The sequence below is a fragment of the Moschus berezovskii genome, chromosome 7 (genome assembly GCF_049115385.1).
Source record: "Moschus berezovskii isolate FMDL1 chromosome 7, NW_MosBer_1.0, whole genome shotgun sequence".
Lineage (NCBI taxonomy): Eukaryota > Metazoa > Chordata > Mammalia > Artiodactyla > Moschidae > Moschus > Moschus berezovskii.
In genome coordinates this window covers 101,824,506-101,838,248 of record NC_142466.1, presented here as the reverse complement: position 1 = coordinate 101,838,248, position 13,743 = coordinate 101,824,506, and the positions used below count along the sequence as shown (strand labels likewise).

At 45.4% G+C, this 13,743-nt stretch overlaps 1 protein-coding gene across 1 annotated transcript in view; it reads left to right on the top strand.

The window, feature by feature from the left end:
* ABCA1 (ATP binding cassette subfamily A member 1) overlaps nt 1–13,743 on the top strand; it is a 140,489-nt gene that overhangs the window by 87,963 nt on the left and 38,783 nt on the right. Inside the window, exons 12-21 of the mRNA XM_088838222.1 lie at nt 2,217–2,414; nt 3,186–3,391; nt 4,183–4,359; nt 5,939–6,161; nt 7,849–8,070; nt 9,124–9,328; nt 10,464–10,577; nt 11,253–11,424; nt 12,431–12,562; nt 13,422–13,564. Coding sequence (XP_088694348.1) covers nt 2,217–2,414; nt 3,186–3,391; nt 4,183–4,359; nt 5,939–6,161; nt 7,849–8,070; nt 9,124–9,328; nt 10,464–10,577; nt 11,253–11,424; nt 12,431–12,562; nt 13,422–13,564 — 1,792 coding nt within the window. The remainder of the gene's footprint in view (nt 1–2,216; nt 2,415–3,185; nt 3,392–4,182; nt 4,360–5,938; nt 6,162–7,848; nt 8,071–9,123; nt 9,329–10,463; nt 10,578–11,252; nt 11,425–12,430; nt 12,563–13,421; nt 13,565–13,743) is intronic.

Below are 13,743 nucleotides of genomic sequence, written 5' to 3'. Positions count from 1 at the left end.
AGTTAGGGACTCATCAGCCTGTGGGTGGAAGTCAAAGGAGCTTCCTCCAACTGCTTTCATTTCTCTACTAAGGGGTGTTTATTTCACTCCACAAGCTTGAATTTCTCAGTCCTCTGCACTCCCTGCGGCCTCACATCTGGTACATGAGGCAGTGCCTGAGACTTCTGTTTCTGTTGGGGTAGCTCTTTCTTTTTTTCAACTTATTGAGGTATAGTTGACAAACTAAAAGTGTATGTATTTAACATATACAACTTGGTGTTTTGATATATGTGTGCACTGTGAAATGATCACCACTTTGGAGCTAAGTAGCATGTCCCTTCCTTCACCTAGTTACCTCTTAACAAGTGTCAAGTGTACAGGATGGTATCATTAACTGTGGTCATCACGCTATCCATTAGATCCTCAGATCTAATAATGGGAGCGTCATACCCTTTGACCTCTGTGTGTCCCCAGCTCCCCGGCAACCACCCCTTTACTCCATGGTAGCTTTTATCTTCTGCTGTGTCTGGCTCTGTCTCCTGTTCTATCCAGAGGCACCCACAGATCTGGAGGCACTTCTTTGTTGAGTCATGGAACTCATTGATACTCAACTGTTCTTTCTGAGCTGCTGTTTGTTTCCCTCACCTTCAGCCTCTGCTTTCTCCATGGACACTGCTCCTGAGGGTGATCTTCATACCCTAGGATCATGTAGTCAGTGATCCCACTGGGTATGTCTCTCAGGCCTTGCTGTTCTCCTTGACTGTACTGCTCAAAAACTGCGCTGGGCAGGGTGGACCTCACCTCAAATACCATGTGTCTTCACTCAGGTTTTATTTGTTCGGTTCAAGTCTGAAATAAAACCATTTCAGAATCGCTAACCCAGTCCCCTGTGTGCCTTTGGGAGATGCAATTTTGTATCTATTATGTTAATAAAAATACGTATCCTAACTGATGACAGTATGATTTGTTATTCCCTATAGGAAAGCAATTTGGAATGAAAATTGTAAGAACCATAAAAAGTGTGCTTTCCCATGTACCTCCATTCCACACACCCTCAGGGATGTATCCCATACAGAAATAATTTTAAAGAAAGACGACACCCTATGAAACAATGTTATTGCTATAATAATTGTTTGTTTTTGTGAAAAATTAGAAATAGACTAAATGTTTCGCAGTATGGGAATAGTTAATGGAATTATAGTTTATATACCCTATAAAAACTATTATGCTCCCATTAAAATAATAAATATGAAGCCACATGGGAAAAGCTTATAATGTTAGTAGAAATGAGACTGATTTTAAGAATAGCAGAGTTTGGCCTTTAGAGATTCCATTACAGTAGAATCAAAGTTTCATTTGCCTTCTTGAAGGTATGACAGGAGTTGTGGCTGCTTCTCTTTCCCATGAGCTGAGGTTCGGACAGACCCATTTTTCTGGCAGCATGTCTTTGCAGGCCTCTGCCCTGGTCCTCTGCACCTGCTGGTTGAGCGCCTGATTGATTTTCCTGCTCTTCCATGTTGACCCAAGTGGAGAGCCAGCCAGCTAAGGAAAATAAACGGAAGAGAGGCCTCCTTTTCATCATGACCCATGCATCCTGTAACTGGGAAAGATCAGGTTTCCCTTGGTTTAACAGCAGCATTCTTTCCCTAAGCTAAACGGGTTTGTCTTAATTCAGTCTAGAAATTAGGGTCTTTATGAGGAGTTATCAGCCTGGGTCTCAAAAGAAGAAGATGATATAATGCAAGGGGAAGGTGCAGTAGAACCTGAGAGACCATGTCTCATATCCTGGCTTTGTTCCTTGTTAGCTGTGTGACCTTATGGTTAGGGACTTAACTTCTGTGAACCTGTTTTCTCATCTGTGAAATGGAAACGATGAGACATACCTTCCTTATGAAGTTGTATGAGGTAAAGTGTTTAATCCAGCAGTAATTGTATAGAGTATAAGTATGGTTTATTGTTGTTACTATAGTTAATAGCGTTTACTGTTAAGCTATACTGGAAACTGGATTCAGGCTGGACTTACATGGACTGGTCAACTCCATGCCTATTAGTGTATGATTCATCCTTGGTAAAAGGTTGTTTTTTTTCAGCCTCAGTGGTCTCCCCTGTAAAATGAAAACACTGTTACCTACCTCACAGTTTTTATAAAGATAAAAAATGACAATGTATGTGAAAGGGTTTTGTAAATCATAGAGCGCTCATCAAGACTTAGTTGTACTTTGTCATTGGAATGGCAGACGCTGTTGGACAGCAGAGGCAATGATGACTTTTGGGAACAGCGCCTGGAAGGCTTAGACTGGACGGCCAAAGATATTGTGGCGTTTCTGGCCAAGCACCCAGAGGATGTGCAGTCCACCAACGGCTCCGTGTACACCTGGAGAGAAGCCTTCAATGAGACCAACCAGGCAATCCAGACCATCTCTCGTTTCATGGAGGTGCGGAACTGTTCCATGGACCATTTAGAAAAGGCTTTGGCTTCTTTCTCTGAGATGAAGCAATAAGATTCAGACTGGAGTAAAGTTTAGAAATTTTGTGTAGTCTTATTTACAGTAGCATCCCTCCAACCTAATACATGTTGTGTATGAAAAGACACAAAAATACAGGTGGTGTATGAAAAGGCACTCAAAAAAATGTTAGTTGAATGAATGAGACAGACAGACAGAAACAGACCTAACTTCTAATTTTATTCTGTCTGACTCAAGAATATCTCTATCCATTGTCTTTTAGTTTTGCTTATGTTTTGATATCCAACTACCTAATGGCAACAAAGCATTCTCTTAAAAAAGCATTACTTATGAAACTTACATAAAATCTAATAGGACTGATTGCATTTTAAAAATTTGAGTCCTAAAAATGATGTGACTTAATAAGGACAAATGAAAAATTTTTTGATCTGTTTGATTAGTTGTTATGACTCAGAATTACTAAGAAAGCAGAAGAAAATGAGGCCTGATCATTGTTTAAATCCCTTTCCCTCCACAAAAATCAGTATGAGTAACTTATCTCTAAAATACATTCAACATTTCTCTTAAATTGCTAAGGTAAAAACCCAAATAATCCATTTTCAATTGAATATTGGAGAATGATGTGAGAGGATGCAGATTGAAAAAGACATGCACTTAGCGCTTCTCTCAGCACAGACGCTGCCTTGGCCGCTGCTTGTATCCTGGCCATCAGCATTCTCATGATGGCTGTTCTTCCTTCAGTGTGTCAACCTGAACAAGCTAGAACCAGTAGCGACAGAGGTTCTGCTCATCAACAAGTCCATGGAGCTCTTGGATGAGCGCAAGTTCTGGGCTGGGGTCGTGTTCACTGGAATCGCTCCTGGCAGTGTTGAGTTACCGCATCATGTCAAGTACAAGATCCGGATGGACATTGACAATGTGGAGAGGACGAATAAGATCAAGGACGGGTAAGTGGAATCGCATTGTACCAGTCAGTCTTAGAGAAGTCAAGAACAGCTAATGTGACTGGATATACTTTGTAAAAAGTTCAGACAAAGATAAATCAGTGGCATGATATTGGTGTAACTGGCACATTCATGGTGGAGACAGCTGTTTCAAAGGTCATAAAATATCCTTGTCTTTTCGTTTTGCATTTCCATTCAAGGGAATTAGTCCTAAGGAATTAAATCAACTGGAACAAAGAAAGAAGAAAGACATTAGGTTCCCTGTGCTAATGCTACCCATTTCTATAAAAGGGAGCAAATAACCAAGATAAAAAATGATAAAGTGAATTTTGACACGTCCACTTGTAGTAATGTTAGGAAGCAGTGGAGGAGGGGAGAAAAACCAAACCAACAAGTGGTTTGCTCATTCTGATTATATCTATTTAAAAATATGTACACATCACTGAGGGCTCCCCAGGTGCCGCTAGTGGTAAATAACCCACCTGCCTGTACAGGAGCCATAAGAGACACAGGTTCAGTTCCTGGGTTGGGAAGATCTTCTGGAGGAGGTCACAGCAACCCACTCCAGTATTCTTGCCTGGAGAATCCCATGGACAGAGGAGCCTGGTGGGCTACAGTCCATAGCATCCCTAAGAGTCGGGCAAGACTGAAGCAGTTTAGTATGCACACACGCGTCACTGAGACCGCAGAGTACAATGCAGAAATAAAAACAGTGGCTCTATAGGCTTGTGGGTGATTGAATTTTTTGTTGTGTGGTTCTAAGGAATGTTCAATCATCTGTGGCTTGGTTTAAGGTACTGGGACCCTGGTCCTCGGGCTGACCCCTTTGAAGATATGCGATATGTCTGGGGAGGCTTCGCTTACTTGCAGGATGTGGTGGAGCAGGCAATCATCAGGGTGCTGACGGGCACAGAGAAGAAAACTGGCGTGTACATGCAGCAGATGCCTTACCCCTGTTATGTTGATGACATGTAAGTTACCAGGAAGCTGCCACCTTTACTTAACTGGTTAGTGCTGTCCCCAGGTGGGGTGTGTACACACAGGTACACACACACACACACACACACATGCCAAGAGAGGAAACAGAAGCTTTGGTTAAATTTATTGTATATGTGTGTTGATACTGGTCAAAAAAGTGATGAAAACAAGACTGTGGCTACTGCAAAACAGTTGTTTTGGAAGTTGTGCGGAGATTCCAAGAAATAAGATGCTAGATGTAGGTAGTTGACAGTTTGAGGCACAGACACGCGTGAACACACACTGCACACCAGTAATCCTCACTCCTTTCTGGTCTACGGTTACTAGAACTTTTATTTTTCATACCCTATCCTTTTGGTCAAAATTGGCCCAATCTCCAAGTTTAAAATGTGTCATGACGAGCACATGCCAAATACATTCACACATCCACATGTGCCCCAAATACAGAGGCACGGTGTTATGGTCCTTGAAAAGCTAACTTCACATCAGCTTTTCTTCTTCTTCTCGGTAAGTGGTAAGCCACGTTTTCAAACAATGCAAATAAAACTGAACAAGTCCATTTTATCTTAGACTTTTTAGATAACCTTTTAGTGCTTAGTCACTGTGCTCCCAAGTGGGGACTGTGGCTCTATGGCTCATGATTTCTTATGAGAGAGCAAGAATGGACAGAGGTGTAGTTATTTCAGGCATCTGAAGTATGTCATGTCTCTTCCAAATTCTGGAAACCCTTTCATTCTCTGTTGGGTGAGGGTGAGAGAGAGAGAGAGAGAGAGAGAGAGAGTGTGTGTGTGTGTGTGTGTGTGTATGTGTAGATCAGACTGCAGAAGTAGCAGGGTTACTCTCCTTGTATCTTTCCCAGCTTCTTATTGAACCACCCTTTTACTTGCAGGGTTCATTCTAGCTCTTCCAGGTCACCTGGATTTATCTTGTTTTTCACCTTCAGAAAGATTAGCCAGTATTTTCCAAAGGAAAATTTTTCCAAAGACGACCCTAAGCCAAGCTTTACTCTAGAAAGGACATATTAAGATGGGGACACGCCTGTTGTCTCATACCCTGTAAGTGCATAAGTGGTAAAGCTGAGAAACTTGAACTTTGAGTTTCAGAGTCTAGATTCTGTGTCCCTTTGACTTCGCTGCATTTTGTTTTCTAGTTTGGAATCTGAAATCTGAAATGTTACTGACAGGAGCTGCCTGAAGTGTGTTTCTGCACCATCTGTCATAACAGTTGTGCAAGGCAAGCTGATAGTGAGATGACCTTGAAGATGTTGAACTTTCATGAGACAATGAGTTGGGTTTTGGTTTTGTTGGCTTTCTTTTAGTACTTTAAAATCACATTTAGCTTAATGATCTCTGATAGTTATCTAGCTACTAAAGCAAGCCCTCAAAGAACTTTGGCACCACTCTGTTAATAGTTTTTAATCACTGCATTGCCCCGCTCACGAAGCATCCCTGTCAGGGTGCACAGGTCTGCCCATCTCGGGCTTGGTTCTGGTGACTTCTTACATGCAGGCCCAGAGTTGTTGGTCCAGGAGCCTGGCTCACTCTTGCCTTTAATCCTCCCCTGCCCTTCCAGCTTCCTGCGGGTCATGAGCCGGTCCATGCCTCTCTTCATGACGCTGGCCTGGATCTACTCAGTGGCTGTGATCATCAAGGGCATCGTGTACGAGAAGGAGGCGCGGCTGAAGGAGACCATGCGCATCATGGGCCTGGACAATGGTATCCTCTGGTTCAGCTGGTTCATCAGCAGCCTCATCCCTCTGCTCGTGAGCGCCGGCCTACTGGTGCTCATCCTGAAAGTAAGGCTGCTTCCCTGGCTCCTCCCTGTGCCCCCTGGGCTACCAGACCAGAAGTAAAGCACAGATTGTTTGGGAGGGATAGGGTCAGAGGTGCAGTTCCTGCAATTCTTTCATTTTATAATTGGGAAAAGTGATGAAACTTGGAAAGACCCCGAGAAGGGCAGCAACTTGCCCAGTGTCAACCCAGTTGGTTAGTAGCTAAGTCGGACTGAACCTCGGAGTCTCATGTCCTGGGTGAGCATGTGCTTAACTACACCATGCTCTCTGCTTGGCAGTGGCTTGTGACGGTATCTGAGAGTTACTCATTTTCCTAGGTGTATGTATTGGTTGATGATTCTGCCAGAATTTCTAAAAACCATAATCAGAAGGATAGATACTGTTGTAGATAAAGATTTTCTGGAGGCAGAGGCTGAGATAGACTTTGGTGTATGTTTATTTCTTAAGGATCTATATCTATACAAGGAACGGAGAGGGTGCAGGATTGAGCAGAGACAGGAGTTGAACTGTGGTGCATGGCTAAACCCCTGGGCACTCTGGCCATGGAGTTGAAATGTCCAGCCCTTTAGGTTACCCCACGGCCTCCCTCTCTGACAATCCGTGGTCCCAGACCCCTCAGTTAGTAACTAGAAAGATGTGCCCCAGGACTAGGCAGCTTTCTGCAGCTGGGACAGCCCAGAGCATTTGCCACGTGAGGCTGTCCACTGACAGCCAGTCAGCAAGCCTTTCCATAAAGGGGACTCTATACAGTGCAGTTCTGTGTCCATCCCTTACATTAATAGGTTTACGTGCCAATTTTTTCTCAATTGTTTCATTAAGGAATACATCTTTTAAAAATAAATGTTTTTAAAGGCAGAGGGGTACCAAGGAAAAGGAACTAACAATTAATTGAATACTAGCTACTAATCATTACTAATTATTACTAATCAGTAAGTAAGCACTTCCTGATTGCCAAACACTATTTAAAACACATGCATATGCTGTCGTGTGATGTCCTCACTAAGTAACCCATTTAACATACAAGAAAATGAGGCCAAGGAAGGTTAAGGATATCACTGAGGTCACCCAGCAGTATGGCAGAGCAGTTCTTGCTGAAGTCAAGCCCCTTGCTGAAATCACACTTTGATATCTGATTGCCAGGACTGAGCTCTGTGGCCGGGATGGGCGTCCTGTGGCTGGTGGGTGTGAGCTGCTCTGCCAATTGTCTGTTGGTAGGTCCTTGTGAAACAGAACCAACTACTTGGGAGAAACTTGACAGGTCCACAGAGTTTGGATGGTTATGTGGCTCCAGAATCCATGGCACGTTCTCACAGGGGATGGCCTGGCCATTTTTCTTGGCTTTCAGAGAGAGAGAGGTCACGTAGGATGCTATCTCCTGCAATTCTTTCTTGGTACTGATAGTCCTTATAAAAGGTGATATTATTTCTTGGAGAAACAATGAACAGAATTGTCTGTTGAGATGAACCTTGGTGAATATCAAGCCTGGACTTTGTTCTGTTTCTGACTGTACTGTTCTTTTGCTGTGTGGTCTTGGGCTGGTCATTTCCCTTCTGTAGACTTCATTTCACTCACCAGAAAAATGAACAGCACTGTTTCTCTGTTTTGTCTTTAAGATGACTAGGGATAAACCCTGGCTGCGTCCCATGGATCATTGCTTATTGAGAGTCTTACTTGGTCTCTTTCTTCCCAGTTAGGAAACCTGCTGCCCTACAGCGACCCCAGCGTGGTGTTTGTCTTTCTGTTTGTGTTCGCCATGGTGACCATCCTGCAGTGCTTCCTGATCAGCACGCTCTTCTCCAGAGCCAACCTGGCGGCCGCCTGTGGGGGCATCATTTATTTCATGCTATACCTGCCCTACGTCCTGTGCGTGGCATGGCAAGACTACGTGGGCTTTACCCTCAAGATCTTCATGGTGAGTCGCTCTGGCCTTTTGGCAGTACCTGCAGTCACAGCCACCCCTGGTATTTCACCTTTGCTTTGTAGTCCAAGCTGAGAACAGAAGATAAGAGATTCTCTTTCCACGGGGACTTAAACCTCAGTTCTAGATTGTATGCTTCTTGAAGGCAGGGACTGTGTCTTACTCAATAGTTTATCTTTAGTCCTCTGAGTGAACACTGGTTGAATTGAATCGAATGATAGTTTTGAGGGAGCCAGACTACACCATGGGCCAGCTGGGGGTAAATGGCTCTGGGGAATGACTTTAGAGCATAGAGGCCAGTTCTGCCTTTTATCTCCCAGCTCTGTTAGCCATGTTAAGCTCACCACAAAGTCACAGTCACAGATAGAACTGAAAGTTCTTGAGTTCAAAGCTGGCTCATTCGGGACCTTTATCATCCTTGTATCCAGTATGGAGTTTAACTTGAATATTTTCTAAACTTCAAGACTGAGAAACAGGTGCCCCATCTCCCCACAAATCCCTGACTTTACTCCCTTCCATTGTACAGAGGAGGAGAGGCCTTTGAAAGTATGCAAGCCTCTATAAGAGCTAGTTGTTTTCTGAGTTTTCCATAAGATGCTCCAAGTGTTTCTGTCTGGACCCTTTAGGCATCAGCAGCCCCAGACAGGTTCCTGTGACACTGAGCCCATCGCTGACCGAGCAGAGAGCTTGAGAGGACCCTGAAAAATGCCTGTGTGTGTGTGTGTTTATGTTTGTGTATGTGTGTGTATAAGGTATAGTTGCTGAGCCCTTGAGGCATCTTTAGAAGCATAAAATTCTAAAAGTTTTATATGCCATAATATATGCATTTCTGAAATGTGTGTGCATAATGAGTGCTTATAAATAGAATCACTTTATATGCTGTCAAGGAGCCCACTCCCCTGAAGGGACTCTGTAGATGAATATTTCCATATCTTGTAATTGATCCATTTTGCAAATTCACATTTCTCCAGGTGGCATTTACATTAGCAGTGATAGGAAAATGAGAGACAAGGAGATGGATGAGTAAATTTTGCCTCTTTTACACAGAGCCTGATGTCTCCTGTGGCTTTTGGGTTTGGCTGTGAGTACTTCGCCCTTTTCGAGGAGCAGGGCATTGGGGTACAGTGGGACAACCTCTTTGAGAGCCCCACAAAGGAAGATGGCTTCAACCTCACCACCTCCGTCTCCATGATGCTGTTTGACACCTTTCTCTATGGGGTGATGACATGGTACATCGAGGCTGTGTTTCCAGGTACACTGGACTTCCACACAGCTTTTGTCTTCATCCAGGAAAAAGAAATTTCTAACCGTGTAATTTTCCTCTCTTTGTGCTGGAATTTCTGCAGGGCCAAGGTCTCCTTGGAAAGTGGTTAGGGCTTTAGACCTATGGCAAACAAATTATCTCTAAGAAGAAGCTACTGATGCTAAAAGTACAGCTTTTACTACTGACCTAACAACTCTTATTTCTTGAGCACTGTGTGCCAGGCACCTGCACAGTGTCTTATAAATGATGCTTTGGTTCAATTTAATACTCATAAGACTGCTGTGAGGGAGTTACTGTTCCACCCAGTTTTTGCGAATGAGAGAACTATGACACAAAGAAGTTAAATAACTAACCTGTGGCCACATAACTGGTAAGAGTAGGTGCTGGGAGGTGAACCCAAGTGAGTTACACTGAGTCAGCTTGCCCAGGAGAGTCCTCCCAAGCCGAACCAGGTCTCAAATTCTGTATCCCCCGAGTTACCACTAGCAGAGGTTCTGTTTCCTGAGTACAGCTTGTGAATAACAAGATACATTTTGGCGCTAAGCCGTTGCCTGTGCTTTAATTGAAAGTCATAAAAGTTCATTTTTATACTTCCCTAATAAATCTTCTTGACTGAGACCTCTTTGGATATATTTTCATAGAAGATCAAATTCTGAGAGAGCGAGATTTAACCCTTTCTGGTTCACTTTCTGATTTTTCTCCAAAGGAGTGGCCATGAAATATCGATTACCTATCCCTACTTGAACTACCTGAGTGTCCCACACTGAATGTGCAATTTTATATTGTACAGATCTGGATTCAGATTCTGAGTCCTTCAGTTCACTGGCTGAGTGATCTTGAGTGGGCCACTAATCCCTCAGTCTCCTCATCTCTAAAGTGCGAATGATAACCTGCCTCATGGGGTTGCTGGAAAGATTCAGAGAAGTGCAGGGTGTTTGTCATATGTAGTAGAGCTCAGCAAATGTTAGTCCCTCCCCCCCGACCTCCATTCCATTCTGTCCTGTCTCCCAACAGCTGTGTTGGGGGAGACATCAAGGAAGCTGTGTCTGGGATACCTGGCTGGGATACCTGGGGGGTGCTGGGGTGTTACAGAGTTTGGCTCACATCTGTGCTTGGCTTTCAGGCCAGTATGGAATCCCCAGGCCCTGGTATTTCCCTTGCACTAAGTCCTACTGGTTCGGCGAGGAAAGTGATGAGAAGAGCCACCCTGGTTCCAGCCAGAAGGGAGCATCAGAAAGTGAGTTTTGCTGACCTGCATCCCCCTGACTGCCGTGCTGCTGCCCCTCCTGGCCCTCCTTGAGGTGGCAAGGAGTGGCTCCCTCCCTGAAGAGTCTAAAACCACCTTGGGGGCAGAGACATCACATGAGGTGCCCCTTTCCAAATTCTTGACTGCATTTGTGTCCAGTGCTGTTGACTTCTGGGGGAGTTGCTCTCTGAGTTCCTAAGGGACATTTCCTTTGCTTTCTTGGCTTCATTAGAAAAAAAGTGACTTTTGATCTCTCCCTTCACCTCCACCTGTCCCTCACACACATATACACGTACTTTGTGCTCTATGGCTTAGTCCCTTCTCTGCTGATCTCTTCTGTGTCCTGCCCCCACTTGCCAGTGGTGACGTGTGACGTCCTTGGTATGGCTCACGAGATCCCTCACCACCCGCCCCTGCCTGCTGATCCAGCTGCTCCTCCTGCCGCTCCTCCTCTTCTTCCCCAGCCTCTCTGGACCTTTCTCACTGTATTCCGATCACCAACACTAGTGCCCCGTTAGACCCTAATTAAAGATTTGTTGCCTGCTTGCCTGAGAAACCAGAAATAGCCATGGAGAGAGGACAGTTGTAAAATTACAAGACCGTGCTTCTTGACCTTCCACTTGTTAGTGTCTTCTGTGGGCTCATTTGTGTCCTGTCTTCTCACAGTCTGCATGGAGGAGGAACCCACCCATCTGAAACTGGGTGTGTCCATTCAGAACCTGATGAAGGTTTACCGAGATGGCATGAAGGTGGCTGTTGATGGCCTAGCCTTGAATTTCTACGAGGGGCAGATCACCTCCTTCCTGGGCCACAATGGAGCTGGCAAGACCACCACCATGTAAGAAGAGGGTGTGGCTCTTTCAGAATCAGCCGCAGGAAGGTTCTTTCCTATAGGCAGAAACTCATACTCAAGAACATTGCGTCGCTTGCCCAGGGCAAGGGCAGAGCGCAGGAGGAGTCAGTGAGTGTAAAAATATCATCTTATCACGAGAAAGCTCTCCAAATGCTGGGTTTTCCTAAATACTATTTCTTCAGGTTAAAATAGGCTGGGGACCTTTTGATGACCTTTCCCATTTGATTCTCAAAATTCTGCAGTGTTGTAGAATCTGACTTTGTGACAGATCTGAGAAAGGGTTTCTTTGGGGCTGGTTTGGTCAGGATTGGGAGGCAAGAATGTGAAAAGGAAGACAGGCTGTGCTGGAGGGAGGAGGCCGTTTCTGAAAACTGTCTCTAAGCAGATGTGAGGAGCAGCTGGGCAGCTGGCTGTGAGGCTGCCTTCTCTGGGACCTATAAGAACCTTAATAATGAGCAGTTTCAGAAGGGAACACGGGTCATAAACACACCAGAGTTACCCTCAGTGGCTTTCACTGTAGCCCATCAACCATTTCAGAGGGTATGTTGGTGGTGGGGGAGGTAACCTCTCTTTCCTGTTATGTATCTTTTAAATGCACAATTAATATATTGCAAAAATTGCAGAAAATCTTTAAAAATCTAAAAAATCCTAACACGCAAATTATTTTCATCTTTAAATAATTGGTTCTACTTTGTCCATTTGACTTGAACATGATTTTAGGCATATAAAATGTGTGTTTTAAAGTGTACTTCCCGTTGCAAATTGGAATCTTTATTTAAAAAACGCGAGTGCTGAAATTGCCATTTCCAACACATAGGCCCACCCCTATCTGTTCACTGATGCAGAGAGTCCCTTGCTGTGTGGGTGTCCTTGGGGTCTCAGGAAGGAAAGAGGGTGGAGGGCTGCTGCCTCTGCTTTCCGCCCCGGTTCTGCAGGCTGGAATGGAGCGTCTTCAGGGCGGGAGGGCTAACGCTGACACTTTTGTCTTCAGGTCCATCCTGACTGGGTTGTTCCCTCCCACCTCGGGCACTGCCTACATCCTCGGGAAAGACATCCGCTCTGAGATGAACGCCATCCGGCAGAACCTGGGGGTCTGTCCCCAGCATAACGTGCTGTTTGACATGTGAGTACCAGTGGCCTCTCTGTGGAGGTGCGTCAGGAGTGATGGGTGGAGTTGTACTTAAGCATTTTATCCACCTGTAGGGGTGGCAGGCCTCACCTTCCTGGACATATTGAGACCTGGTTGTCCTTCAGTTTTGGAAAAGTGAGTTGTGGGGTGGGAGGTGTTACACTGGTCCAGCCGGTGGATGGGGGCTTGGGAAATGGTGCTGTCTATTGCTGTCCTTCTAGAGTAAGGAACCCTCTCTCCCCACACACCCTCCCTGAGGCTGCCACAGCGTTCACCTGGCAGTACCCCAGGGCCCTCAGTACGTGTTTCCTGCTCAGAACTTTGCTCCCATTCAGTTGCCCATCAGCAATCAGGGAGCCCCTGTGGTGAGCAGACAGAGACTTGAGCTCTGTGACCTTGGGCAAGGGCACCCCCTTTGGGGCCCTGGTTTCCTCTTATTTAAGTGAGTAGCTCAGGCTTGTATCCTCTACAGGGGTCCTTCTTCTATCAAGGCTGAGGTCCTTTGAGGTTCAAGGGAGTTGCTCCAGGCTAAGGCCGAGGCACTCCTTGGTTGGTAGGCCACGGAGAAAGGCTGTCTGAGGACCTGCTGCTGCCTGATGTGTGGCCACCAGACCTGCGGGGAATAGAGTGGATGTGACCTGTCACAATTTTGGTGTTGTTTCTCGAGCAGCTCATGTGGCTGCTCACTGTGGTTCTGCCTTGAATCCTTCCTGGAGATTATCTTGCAAAAATGGATGAAGTTAAAAAAAAAAAAAAGTGAGGAAAGAAAAATGTGCCTGGCATGTTCTGGGTGAGGAGGCACTGTGTTCTGTGTGTCCTGGGAGCCCAGAGTGACCTGCCCTTCCATCCCCAGGCTGACTGTCGAGGAGCACATTTGGTTCTATGCCCGCCTGAAAGGGCTTTCCGAGAAGCATGTGAAAGCTGAGATGGAGCAGATGGCCTTGGATGTTGGTTTGCCACCCAGCAAACTGAAAAGCAAAACAAGTCAGCTGTCAGGTGAGGCCCAAAGCTGCCTTCCTCTTCCACCTGCCCTTCTATGTGCACACACACACACACACGCGAAATATGGCTGTCCTAGGGTCCCCTGCTTTGAGGGAGGGAAAGGGTGGGTCAGAAACGTGTTCCGGACTTCTCCCCAAGGGGGTGCCTCCACTTGTCTCTTGCCCCCTCTGCTG